This window comes from Pararge aegeria, chromosome 5, assembly GCF_905163445.1.
Source record: "Pararge aegeria chromosome 5, ilParAegt1.1, whole genome shotgun sequence".
Lineage (NCBI taxonomy): Eukaryota > Metazoa > Arthropoda > Insecta > Lepidoptera > Nymphalidae > Pararge > Pararge aegeria.
This window is the reverse complement of record NC_053184.1, coordinates 11,173,482-11,187,618: the sequence shown is the minus strand read 5'-3', so window position 1 is coordinate 11,187,618 and position 14,137 is coordinate 11,173,482. Positions and strand designations below refer to the sequence as shown.

Here is a 14,137-nt window from a genome sequence, read left to right as displayed (position 1 = left end):
GCCTATTTTACCTTTTCTCCTTAATTTTAATTGTGTAATTAATTCATTTCATTTCATTTCAGTCCTACATGTACCTAGTAAATAATTAGAATAGACAGATACTAATAATGTATGACATTATATCAGAATTCTTAATCTTACATGTTTTATATAAATAATTATTGGAATCGTTAAGAAAACAAGCTGTCGGCAAATTAAACAATTCATAATAATAAGAATAAGTAAAAGCTGTAAACAATACGTAGAAATATTAATATTCAAATTGAACTATATGAAACTGAATCAACTTATTTTTCAATGTAAAATAGGAACATGTAGGTAGATCTGTAGAAGGCCGCATCGCATTGTTCATAGGTTAGGTAACTTCCATGACTGCCTACACATTAGCTGTGAGCACGTTAATGACGTAATATACGTCATCATCAATAAGCAGGTTGACCGGTCCGACTTTTAAGACGCCCTTGTTAGGTATTTTTACCTCATTTGAGCATGATCAGCTTTTACTTCGACGAATTTTCTTAATGTCAGTAAGTTTATAATTAATGCCTTGCTTTTAGTTACCCAGATGCAGGTGTATTATCACATTCAAATACTATATTCTAATGAATTTTAATCTTTAAATCAATTCTAAGCCCCAATTTTATTCAAAGAAAAAGTATGACGTCTTCTTAGTATGTTAGTCCACATATTTAATGTATATACTTGCATCTAAAGTTAATTATGGGTTTAAGTTAGACAACCATTCCTCCAATCCAATTAAGAATATGCCTCTTCTTATAGGCAGATCAGAAAATCGAATTCAAGTTCCAAGCAGTCTAATTTTGAAAATGCGTTGTGGGTTTAAAATAGTAATGAATGGTTGGTACGAGTTAAATAAGTATGATCATTACCATAAACAGCTAAGGCAACTTCACATACAATGATTCATCAATTAAAAGAAACAGTGGTACTCCACCTCCACGATGCGGACATCTCATGCTTTAAGATTGTCGGCTGAGTTGACGTGGAATGAGCGAGAAGCCACGAGCGAGTGTGGGCCGAGTGACGCCGACAACCGAGCGGTACGACTCAGCTTCGGCGTTCGAACGTGAGGCTATTTAAAACTGTGCGCAAGCCCCCTGGCGCCGAGTCGACAACTAATGATCAGTCCTGCCTTGTCTACTAACCTGTGCGTAGCGACTACGTGAATTACTGTGTTTACACAAAAACGTTTCCCCGCAAGTGTTTGTTTAGTTTCGACAGTTTTCACACTATACACAAATTGAAATGGCTGACAGTGGTCTGAAGAGGAATATTCCCATCAAACTCGGAGATTTCTCAGTCATCGACACAGAGTTCTCGAGTATCAGGGAGAGATTTGATGCTGAAATGAGAAAAATGGAAGAGGAAATGAGCAAATTCCGATCAGAACTCATGAACAGAGAAAGCAACAACTTCTTCAAGAGCTCAACGAGGTATTTATTAATTAATTTTTTCCTAAATTTAATATTCTAAGCTCAGAGCGCGTGAGGAGTTATTGAGAAATTGTACAAGTTTTAGTTTTCTTAACCATTTGTTAAAATGTTTGCCGATTCATATCCGTAGTTAATTCATTACGCAACCATATTATAAGAATGCCGGATTATTTTATCGAGCGAACATATTACAATTTACATTATTATTCTGAATGTGGCGTTAACGTTGTCGGCCCTGTTTTCCTAAAAGGGAATCTTGAATTAATGAGATTGGGAATTTCGCAAGAGTTGTCCACCTCGGGCGACCTCGGCGGCGGTTCCACGAAAGTAGTTATATTCAAAAGGCATTATTCGGGATCATTCCGCGGAACGGCATCAACTGCAGACATCTTAGTCGGCTCCATTTAAAGCGTGCAGCGATACGTAAGCCCGACGCGGGATGATGTCATAAATAGAAATAGCGCCGGCCGGCAGCTCCGAATGATTTGTACATAATACCCAAGAATGTAAAAAGGTATTTGATCGATAAAACGTTCGTATAAACAAGCGTTACAAATGTCATCAAACAGAAACGCAATGCCTACGTAAAAATGTTGGAAGATGATATTATGTAAATAGATTGAGTCAACCTAGAATGTAAAGAATGCACGTACCAACTAGTTTGTTACAAAAGTTTATCTTTCAGTTTCAATGGAACATGAAATGGCATTGGATTCAATTTCGCAAAGACCGGTTTTAGATTATCGACATTGTTTAAGAGCGTAGGTCTGCGTATATAGACACGCAAGTAAATGTCTGCGTAGGTATATTTCATGGCACACGAGTTTGGTTATTGCATGTTTAGTTTGATCGTGCTGAATAACGTTTATTGCCTGAAACCATACATGACCTACTTGGATCAAATTGGTTCTTTAACAACCTCAATGACGCAATGTTCGTACACTCGTCGTTCAGAGACGAGATATGAGTGGGTATTTGGCAGGTCATATGAACTCATGACGTTAAGGATGTCCTCTACGTATTGATTTCCGTTTAAACTTAACTGAAGTCTAGTTGTTTCGTTCAAGCCAAATGTATGTAAACCTGTTTATGGACGTTTGTTTATAAACAATAATTAACGTTAGCATGGACTTCTTGGGCTTTGGTTGGTGTTCAGATACAATCTAAGCAATCTAACTAAACCGGTTCGCCCATTGCGGTGATGTGGGTAGAACGCGTTATAGCTTGCTCCCACCTAATTTTTAAAATATTTAGGCCAAAGTATGGGCATTACTTATATTAAAGTCCAGTGTGTGTTAATGTTTTTTATTGATGAGAAACTCCTACTATATATTAATATTTTATTAATTTGCTTCAATTTTATTTAAGTACTGACGAATATTATCTGGCCTATACTATATCCCATATTATTATTATTATGTATGTATGCATAAAAACGCTTTTTTATAACCACCATATTTCCGTTTCATAATATTTACTATGTTGATACAGTTGTTAAGAGAGATATGCAAATTTTGTAAGTTAAAGAATACATCAAGACGTTCTTAGATTAAAATTTGATGAGTAATAAATAACTAACAAAATATATTGCCTTTTGCATGTCTTACAATTTCGAATCTGTTTCCTCCGGAGGAGTAACCAAGTCTTCAGAGAGGTAATATATTACAATCTAAATATTTAAGTATTGGTATACTAATATAATCTAATGTTATGCACTGCACTAGCTATTGCACACATATAGTATATAGATAGACGGATATATGTATATCTATATACTACTCTAAAATATACATAAACATCAATAAAAAATATATGGTTTATACCTACGGGTGTCTGTACATAATTTTAATTAAGATCATAGCAAATAAACGACTTATTTGTATTTAGTATTCATATATTAAAAAACCGGTCAAGTGCAAGTCGGACTCGCACACCAAGGTTTCCGTACCATTGTCTATAAAGACAACAAAATAATCGTGTCCTTTGTATGGGAACCTCCTTATATTTATTTATTTATTCAGTTTTTTAGTATTTGTTGTTTTAACGGCAACAACTGTCTCACTATCACCCTAAAAATATGTATTACTGGGTACTTAGTGTGGAATAGTATAATATATGCACCTGCAAATAATACACGCAATTAACACGGCCATTATTGAAATTTATACCTTTTATATATGTAATAAATATATGTATGACAATTAATAAGCATAGAGATAATTTAATCTAGGTACTCGGAATTGTTAAAAAATTTATTAAATGGTTAAAAATACGTGGACATTTTAACATGGAGGTAAAAACAAAATTACCGATAGCCTTATTGCTTTTCAATGCAACTTTGACAGCCAATAAGTTTTGGTTTGTCGGTTTGTTTGTGTACACTGTACGTATCACAAAAGAGTTTTGCTTCATTGCAAATGATTTGACTTGCACTAATATTATTAAGCTGAATAGTTTCTTTAGATTTTAGTGCGCGGTAATCTTAATTTATGGTTTTTATATTTTATCTGAGAGACAATTTTTTGCGGGTTATAACGGTTTTACTGAGGAACGCTATATCACTTAACGTTTTACAAGATGGGCATGGTTTATTAAAAATTATGAAGGGTTCAGGTAAAACCGCGGCTCACAGATAGCGAACAATAGGCACTTGTAGGTATGCTCCCCTGGGTATATTATAAAAAACATATGGTATGTGTCTATATAAATGTATTGAGGCACAATAGTTAAACAATTTTGTGATATATTGGATGACATTGAGTGAGATCATTTGTTGACAATAACCTTGTATCTGCATTCACGAGCATGACATCAGCATTGTAAAGTGTTATTAGAATCAATTATTCTCAGTCTCGGTAAAACTTGCATAGGAACGTTCAAAACTTAAACTCAATTACGTTATTGCAAATAATAGTTAAGTACCTCGATGAAAAATAAAGGAAGTATACCTAACTACGAACTCTGAGTCGAATTCAGAGTACTAAGTACTCCTATATCAATATATAGGATGTATGGATGGAGGATGTATAATTCTAAACAATTAGAATTATAAATGAATATAGGTCAAGGTTCATACAGCGGAAAGAATACATCAAATAAAGACTGAAACTACAGTAAAAATGGGTATATTTCAATAATAAATGAAATCATGACGTCAAATAGGTATATTATTGATTTGTTCGAACTCTATCAAGGTTGTGCGAGAGAAAGAATCTAAAACGACTTGACTTTTCCACCAAACCGAAACTGGACGTAGTATTTTAGGTATTTTTGGGGATATTTGGGGCGTGGCATAACGTCGGAATAGTTGCAGTATATTTTTCATGGTCTCACATCTGAAAGTTGCCGTCCGTTGAAGTGTAACAAAATACCTACTGCATAATTATTGCAACGTTATGCCACATATATCCCTAACTTTTAAATTAAGTAAGGCCCTAAATTTTTTAAATTTCCAAAACTAGCTAAATGTGAGAGATTATTTTCTCGACGTTGAATGAATCCACCAATCCGCATTTGGCCAGCGTGGTTATAAGCTTTACTCATTCCGAAAGAAGACCCGTGGCCTGGTAATGGGTTGACAATAATGATGATGATAATGATTATTAAACACCCAAATCCTTCTTAAGCTTCACACAGCACGTCTGCTGTAAGTAGTCGAGGAATTGAATTAATATAAACTCATGTAGATTTTCGCCAAGCCGGTGCTCCTAACTTCGTTAATCGTCAGACCTCATGGCCCACCAAGCCGTGTCGTTTGAAAATGGAGCTTAAAAATTGCAATGTTACATGACAACTGTAGAGAAATAAAAAGGTCAAACCCGATGTCTCAGGACATGCTTTACCAATCGACGTTTCCCCATAGTGGCTACGTTTTTTTTGCTTATATAGTTTAACAATAGAGCGCATGTCAATTAGAATAGTTTTTAGGACATATAAAAAAAACTCTATTATTATTTTATACAGAAATCGCATTATAAACCTGTCTATAACGTTAAAAGTAAACTTTTTCTTTTTGCATTATTAATAGGTCTATTACATACTTGATTCTTGCATAATATGGTCCTGAAAACTTTGGTTATATTATAAGTGACGATTTGTAAAAAAAAACCTCTTCTGTATGCGAAACAGATTTTGTACCTTATCACTGTACATTATCATTGTACTTACTTATAAACTCTTTAGATTCAGTCCAGTGATTAAACCGTATTTCTCGGGCGTGGCTGTGCCTAATACATTAATGTCAGTCTTTATGAGGGGGTTTACAAAGCGTAACGACTGACAGGGTGACTGCATTGATTAAAATTAGCCAAATTCTTGATACATAAGTCATTGTCAAGAAACTTTGTCGTGCAGACCATTCGTGAGAAATTTATAAAATACCGAACATCTGCACGTATGTTCACGTACTCTTACATTTTGATTTTCAATCAGTTTTATAATTTTGAAAAACTTTAGATGAATTTCTTCTTAACACAACGACATCTGCCATTTATTAGATAGGCATGAATATGTAAATTTGGTATGAGCCTTATTTTCTACAGAATATGCTATATCTATAAAACTGTTATCTAGAGATTTACCTACCTACCTATTTTAAATTCGTAACATTACGATTTGCATGTCAACGCTAAATTTAATGGAGTTTTTTTTTATGTTTCTATGTAAATGCAACCAATTTAGTTGCTAAAGAGGTTTTTTTTGAGTTTGAAATGGTTTGAATAGGTACGTAATGAAAATATTTATGTAAATTCAGTCACGACATCGATGGTCGTATACACGCAAATGTGCTGAAAGGTTTTACGCCTTTAACGGTCATTGATTTGGCGATAATAAATATTTTTCTTTATTTATTAGTACATAGGAGTACCTTACCTATACGAGATATCAATAACTTAGCCGGAAACGTGAAATAAGAACTAGAAAAATTCTATCAGTGAACATAAATAAAGAAAGTAGATAGCGTTGAAGATATAAAACGTACCGCAGTACCACTCTTATTTTTTGTGACTTGTCTTATTATTAAAAAAATAAAATTCATCATTATTTTCTATTTCAAAAATAGAAACAACAAGAGATTTTATGTATAAATGTAGATTCCTACATATGTTTCTATTATTGTTTAATTATACCTTATAATAAAAAGTAATTAAAGATTTTTTACAATATAAGACAAAAAAGAAAGTAAGAAAAAATGCGTCATTATTCCTAACTGTAGATAGGTATATAAGATACGGATGATATTTATATGATTGGGTACTCAAAAAGGTCTAGGTATTAGCTATATTATTGAAGCTGTCTTTGTAAACATTCGGTGCGTCCACTCGTTGGTTAGTTTCAATTCGTTTTATGGATTTCTTCCAATCAATTCGTCAATTTAATTTTATTTTTTTGTTCCTGATAGAGCTCGACTGATAACCAAGCTCTCTCTTAACGTTTTTCTGAATTGTTCTATTCCTTGAATACAAAAAAATATAATAAAATCATTAATTCACACGATTATTAAATAGTTACAGAAATCATAGCTTAATACTATGTTTGGTTAAATCACTGATACCTAAACTGAGTAAAAACTCGTTCTATAGATATCAGTGCTCTCCCCTTTATAATTATTTTAGATACAAAAACGTAAGACTACGACAATTGTTATAGTAATAGGTACCTATATATTAATACGAGTAGCAAAAACTATGAAGGTAATTACAAAAATTTCGCGGACGGAGGTGTATGAAATGTTCCACACTTATAGTTTCTCTATATAGGTATATAGAGAATACGCAGAAAATATAGCAGAATACTATTTTTTTTTTAATTATGCATAATATATACATAAAATAAATTAAAAAAAACTACACACACTAACACGTGTTTGACGCACGTTATTTTTGGATCAAAATTTGCTAACAATTTGTTTCATAGTTCTTAGGCAAAATAGGCACATTAACAGTGTGTGTTTGGCAAAATTTGTGATAATAGAAGTCTTGTGACAATAGAACTTTGATAATGTTCAAAGTTTTATTGTCGAATTTTGACCACTGCATATAAGAAAATACAGAGGAAAGAGGAATTTCTAAAGAATAAATATCTAATTTTGCCCGATAAACTCACATTCCACAGAACAAAATAATATATGTAAAAACCTGGTATTTTAATTAACTCCAGACTTCTAGAAGTTTATTATGTTTCTGATTGCCTTCAAGACAAAGAACTACTAAGGTCAAAGACCTTGACTTGACTGTATCTAGCAAAAGCAAACAATAGTGTTGGTACAGCAATAACAATATTTAGTAGGGTTGGTATGTCTTAATCTATCTTTCGATGTTCATTTTCAGGACTAGTTGTGTACTTCTTTTTAGCTATAAACATCATTAACCATTTATAAAAGTACTCATAAGTTCATTATACCTATATCAACAATCAATATGTAAAACTTTTTCTCGGAACAATACATTTAGAGAAACAACTTTACAAAGTTTACGCGGTTTACTATGGTAACATCAAAATGTTAAAATTAGTTAGTGTAGTCAATATTTTTTTGATTATTTTAAAATAAATGTTCTTAAAATTTTAATGATATTTCTAAATCGAGTGATAGTGATGACACCTTTTATGTTACCTTTTACCTACTCCTTTGAAAATGACCTTGTATATTTCATTATTAAATATATTTCCAATAAAAGCAACTTACTCAATAGAGATCCTTCATCTGTTCTCAGCACCACCACATCCACACAACACAGCGACAGCAGACAGCTCGCTGAGCCCAGCCATTGGGACAGTCTGAACTCCCCCCTAATCCAAGACGAAGGTGATGGCAAATCCCTAAAGCTTCGGTTTGATGTTAGTCAGTACACTCCTGAAGAAATCGTCGTGAAGACAGTCGACAACAAATTATTGGTTAGTATTCAAAATCTGTCCTTACTTAGATAATATTATGATAAATGCGAAAGCGTGTTTGTTTAACTAACTAATAAACAAATCGACTTAATTTTTGGCATTAATTTAGGTGTAATGAGTAACATAGGAAACATTTTAGCCCAGGGAAACAACGGAATATATATAACACCGTAATAAAAGAAAACAAAGAACGCGGGCAACAGCTAGTACTATTATAACTGTGCAAATGTGTCTGTTTGTATGTAACCTAGGTTCGGCCCAAGCACGACACTAATCTATATGATTTGGAAGATATACGTATAGCTCTGGCGATACTTTCAATCCCCGAAAACTATACCAGATATCTTCCAACGGGATTTAGAAAAATAGCCTTTATTAGCTCGGCTTACAGGCTAAATTAATAAGGCATGGGAATGGGATACTTTCTATCTCGAAAAATTAAACTGTTCCAGGGAACACGCGGCATCAGTTAGTTATACACTAACGACAAGTCTAGAAGCAAAACGCTCTGCTCTCATCTCTCACTAGATAGAAAAAATTTAAAGTTTGTGAAACTGTAAAATTGTGTTGAAAAAGTGCAATTTGCAGAGTTTCTTGCCAGCTCTTATCGGTAAAATCTGCCTTCCGAACCGGTTGTAAAGTCAATACAAACAGACTGACTCGACGTTTCAAGTGCTTATAAACTTGAAATAAATTAATTATGAATTTATACTACAAATTGGTTTTTGTCCAGTATATATTTTTAAAATATCCTTGCCTAATTTAGAAGCTGATATCATACATTGATAATTAGGTACTATGGAGGAAAATTGAGAATTGTTTTACAGTGAAGTGGGTAGGTGATTATGTATGTACCTACGTAATATTGGCGAGCATTCGCTGAAGCCACTTTATCTATTGACAAAAAAAAAACAAAGTATTCATTACAGGAATAATTACAAAGAATTGTCTCGAACTTTGAAAGCAGGCAGCATGCCAACATACTTTGTCACTTTAGCGGACGCGGGAAATTTTATTGAGTAACCGAGCCGAAATGAGGTTACGATATTCGACAACAGACGTACCTACAACATTGATTTGATCTAATTATTTTTTCAGGTCCACGCCAAACACGAAGAAAAGTCCGAGACAAAGTCAGTGTACAGGGAATACAACAGAGAATTCCTTCTGCCGAAAGGTACAAATCCAGAGGCAATTAAGTCTTCGCTATCCCGAGATGGTGTCCTGACTGTGGAAGCTCCGCTGCCGCAACTCGCTATCACCGACAGGAACATCCCAATCCAGAAGCACTGAGGCGACCTTCTCGCGGTCTTCGACAGCAGCTATTCCATACTACTGTTAATTAATAATTTATTATAATTTACAATTACTATAAGTACTCTTGGAGATCTAAATATTTATTTCGAATCTTAATTGTAATGAATCTCAACGTAATTAACACGTGCGATTTTAACCGGTTTGATTTTTTTAGATTATTCCAAGATCAACCCCTGCAAGGTTGCGGAGCAAGCCGCAATGGTTGAATTAAATGTTGCTTTAGAGTCAAAATGCTTTCACTGTGATCGTTAGATTTCGCGATTTGTAAGACACTTTTGATATTCAAGCGTCAAGCTGATAGTACACTGCACAGAGTTTTAGTGTATTCACGCAATGTATCTTTAATTTTTTAAGAAGATAATTGGCCTGTGACCGCTTGAATGGAGCTTATCGAACGTGTTCAATGATAATAGTGCAATTGGTACATTGTGTACTTATTATAAAATATTATAGGCTTATTCAAACAGTTAAGTGTCTTAATGATAACTTAAAAAAGTCCATTTTATCCTAACCCTATCTTATAGGTCAAAATAACAATAGCATTATATTCAGTACATGGTGTTAACAGCTTTTAACTGATACACGTTTATATTTTAGTACAAACAATTGTTACGAAAGTTTTAGATGTCAATAAAATACAACAAAAACGTACTCCACGTAGTTTTAATTCTGCATGCATGACATATAATAATAAGTCTATAATTCATTCTAAACCGTAAGATAACACTCTCAAAAGTTCTTGAATATGTAAGTAATACATACTTATGTCTCATCAATAGTTTTCTCAGCGCACGCCTGTAATGAATTCTTTAGACAACATTTTGCTACTTTTGGTTACACCATTGAAATTTTCTTAAGGATTTTTTTTTAAAATAAATCCAATGTTACTTCGTGATAGTTTAGCTTTCTTGTGGCGGGAGAAAGGTTGAAATCGGCCCAATATTATGATATTGGGTACATTTCCGAATAGGTACCTACTTTCCGGTACTCTGACAAACAAATGTTAGTGAAGAGAACACATTTATATCCAGGATCTGTTAAGCAATATTATTTATTGTTAACCAGATTAGTAGGTACCTGGAACGTGAGAGGATTCTCCTTGTGACGACGTTGCGGTTAAATGGAATGTTCCAACACCTTCGCACCAATATGAGACCAGACCGCCTATCCCTGCAACGTTGGTCAGAATACGCGCCCAGGTGACTGAAAAGTTAAAGGCTTCGTATACTTCGCCAATGCTTTTACAGACGTCTACTTATTATGGAATATTATGGATACTGTATCCTAAACGATGAGGATATAAACTTATCACGAACAGGCCAGTCCACATTATCTCCAGTAGCATCTCCAGATGTGATTGCAATCAAGTGTGGACTTGTTGAATACAAGTAACATAATATCCCATATGTTTACCAGTGTACTATATTTTATATAAATATAAAAATAGGTACAGGCATAATTTACACTATGCAGCGTAAACTGCATTGTTCTGTGAAACAATGGAATCGAAAACATAACACATTGTAACTCAGAACTATACCCATATGTTCTCCGATGAAGTATATTTTATATGAATATACTAAATAGCTGATAAGGTTTTTTATTCCCGCGCGCGCGTTAAAAACTTTTAATCTTAAGGCGGGAGCCTTAAGATTAAAAGTTTTTAGAGATCGGTATAAAAAAGTTTTGAGAGATCGGTATAAAAATTAAATGTCCATTTCCATAGCATAGGTGACATGCATACCAAATTTCAAAGCTGTCTGCCCACGGCTTAGCTCGTAAGCAATTTTCAATTTACACGCGGGAGCTTCTTAAGAAAAAAGAATAAAAGGTAGCCTATGTTCTTTTCCATGTCAAAGGCTACATGCATGTTAAATTTCATCCAAATCCGTTCAGCCGTTTTTGCGTGATTGAGTAAAAACTTTCACATTTATTAGCTGTTGCCCGCGATTTCGTCTGAGTTTGATTTTGTTTTTGATGTGGCATTCAATTTAGTTGTAGTTCTAAAAAAATAAAGTATTCAGTATCGCTCAGCCTTATGAGGGGTTTGCTGTTGTACGCTGAGGAGTTCTGTCCCCTATCTCCAACCACATTAATCAGATCTACACAAAGTTTGGGCAAAATTAACACATATTATAACCTCAATAGTACAAAAATAATTTTAAATCTATTATTAAATATTAAATCATTTTTATCCCTTCTCCCAAAGGAACCGAGCTTAATGCCGGGATAAAAAGTATCCTATATTACTTCTAACACTTCCAAGAATATGTGTACAAAGTTTCATAAGGATCAGTTAAGTAGTTTTTGCGTGAAAGCGTAACAAACAAACTTACATTGACATTTATAATATTAGTAGGGAAGTAGGATTATATAGTAGGATAAAAATAGGTACAAGCATAATTTACATGATTCCCAATTTGTCTTATTTTCAGAAACATCACATTAAAAGAATCGGGGTTGATCAGCAATCACGATGCAGAGAGAGTAAAGATGCTAGTCTTTCAGCGCCTAGGTTGAAGAGACAAATATTTTCAAATTTCATTAAAATACAGGTTTGTTCCTTTGAGAATGTTGATATTCGCTAAGATGAAGAATGTATGAACTGTATAAAAATCTTTTCACGTATCACAAATTCATAGTGTAGGTAAATTTGTTTGAAACACGACTACATTTAACTGACTGTCGTCAGACATTTTCCGTTAGATTAATAATGCTAGTTTTGCTAATAAATTATAATTACCCGAAACCACTGGTTGTGAATAATGTCAGCGTACACTAAGTCGCAATTAATTAACATTGCATGCATTAGTTCAGCTGCCAAATGGATTTTAACTCGGACAAATATATGGCAAGGTCGACGCTTGTTTGTTGGGAAAAGCGCTCGTAATTCTCAACGTTGTAATGTAGGTTGGTCTGCTTACATCATTGTGATGCATCCCGCTGGTATGCCCCAAATAAATTGCTTATATGAGCCACAGACTAGAATAGAAATTAATGCCTACGCCATTTGAATTGCACTCATTCTCTTAATGGCTGCAGTTTGTTCAGAGCCAAATTGCGATAGTACCTAAGCTTTATTAAATAAAAAAATATATACATATATCTACACTACTATCAGCGGGATATCCCAGTGGTTAGGACATCGGCTTTACTTTCGGTGGGCCGAGCTCGAATCGCGGCACGCACCTCTGACTTTTTTAAGTTATGTAGCAATTAAAATACCGCTTGCTTCAACGGTGAAAAACGGTGGAAACCTGCATGCCTGAGAGTTCTCCTTAAAGTTTTTAAACTCGCGTGTAGTTCACTAATCCGCACTGGGCCAGCGCGGTGGACTATGGTCTTAACCCCCTCAGCCTTATCATTTTGGGGGGAGACCCGTGCCCAGTAGTTAGCCGGTAATGAGATGATATGATGATGATGATGATGCTACTATCTGTAAAAAAGTATTTACTTCTCGTTCATCATCTCGGCCCACTACAGGGCCCAGGCCCAGGGTCTCCTCCCAGAATGAGAAGGAGTTAAGGTCGCAGTCCACCACGCTGGTGCGGATTGATGAACTTCACACACCTTTGAGAACATTAAGGAGAACGGTCAGGTATGCAGGTTTCCTCACGATGTTTTCCTTCACCGTTGAAGCAAGTGATATTTTAATTGCTTAAAACGAACATAACTTAGAAAAGTTGTGCGTGCGCTCAGGTATTTGAACTCTCCTCCCCTTGGTTGGTTGAACTGTTCAACTACGGAACACCAAGGGTTTCGAATCCAGAGCTAGAAATTGTGCGGTATTGAGATTATCCAGAGTTAGGTATTGTGTAGAGCACGTTAAGACGTTCAATACTATTAGGTACCTTTTTCACAAGCAATACGTCCTGAACCTCGAGTTCCGAGAAATTAATTAATATTTACGTCTTACGGCAAAAAACTAACGATAATGTGTGTTTTTATAACGAGACAAGCAATAATGAACTAGCGGTTTTTGCGTAGTGCTGAGCTCTGCGTTCTTTTGAGTGTCAGTCTTGGGGGCCATTTATAATTTCAGAATATTTTAATGTTCTGGCTTTGACCGTGGCTAGTTAACACTCCACCGAGGTACGTGCCGCCAAGCGATTTAACGTTCTGTTACGATGTCGCGTAGAAACCTTTAAGAGGTAAGTATGGATTTAATATGAATGCCTGAACTCCTGATTGGTTAGCCCGGTACCATCTTAGACGGCATTACCACTCAACAAACACTCCAAGGTGCGATTGCAGTCAAGGGCTAACTGGTATTGAAATTTAAAAAAAAGCGTATCGATGGAAGACTAATTTGTTTTCTGTTAAAACAATGTGTATTACTACGATAAAACAGTGTGGAATAAACGCAAAGTTGATGGTTTCTTGAATTTAAGACGCGCTTGAAGAACAGCCAAATGTGACGCGCGATTTCGGATACTAGCGTACTTTTCTATACATCCGTTATGCTATCTATA

At 34.7% G+C, this 14,137-nt stretch overlaps 1 protein-coding gene across 1 annotated transcript; it reads left to right on the top strand.

Annotated features, from left to right (window-relative positions):
* Positions 1-1,054: 1,054 nt before the first annotated feature.
* On the top strand, positions 1,055-10,316 carry LOC120623612 (heat shock protein beta-1). The gene is made up of 3 exons (XM_039889677.1): positions 1,055-1,454; positions 8,168-8,348; positions 9,447-10,316. Exons 1-3 carry the CDS (start codon positions 1,267-1,269, stop codon positions 9,639-9,641), a joined length of 564 nt encoding a protein of 187 aa, XP_039745611.1. The 5' UTR covers positions 1,055-1,266; the 3' UTR covers positions 9,642-10,316.
* Positions 10,317-14,137: the final 3,821 nt, after the last annotated feature.

Bases quoted from the DNA above. Each gene is read 5' to 3' on its own strand.
- LOC120623612 (XM_039889677.1), top strand. From the start codon at position 1,267: ATGGCTGACAGTGGTCTGAAGAGGAATATTCCCATCAAACTCGGAGAT. The intron at 1,455-8,167 runs GTATTTATTAAT...ATCTGTTCTCAG, and splicing joins TTCTTCAAGAGCTCAACGAG to CACCACCACATCCACACAAC. The intron at 8,349-9,446 runs GTTAGTATTCAA...TTATTTTTTCAG, and splicing joins CAGTCGACAACAAATTATTG to GTCCACGCCAAACACGAAGA.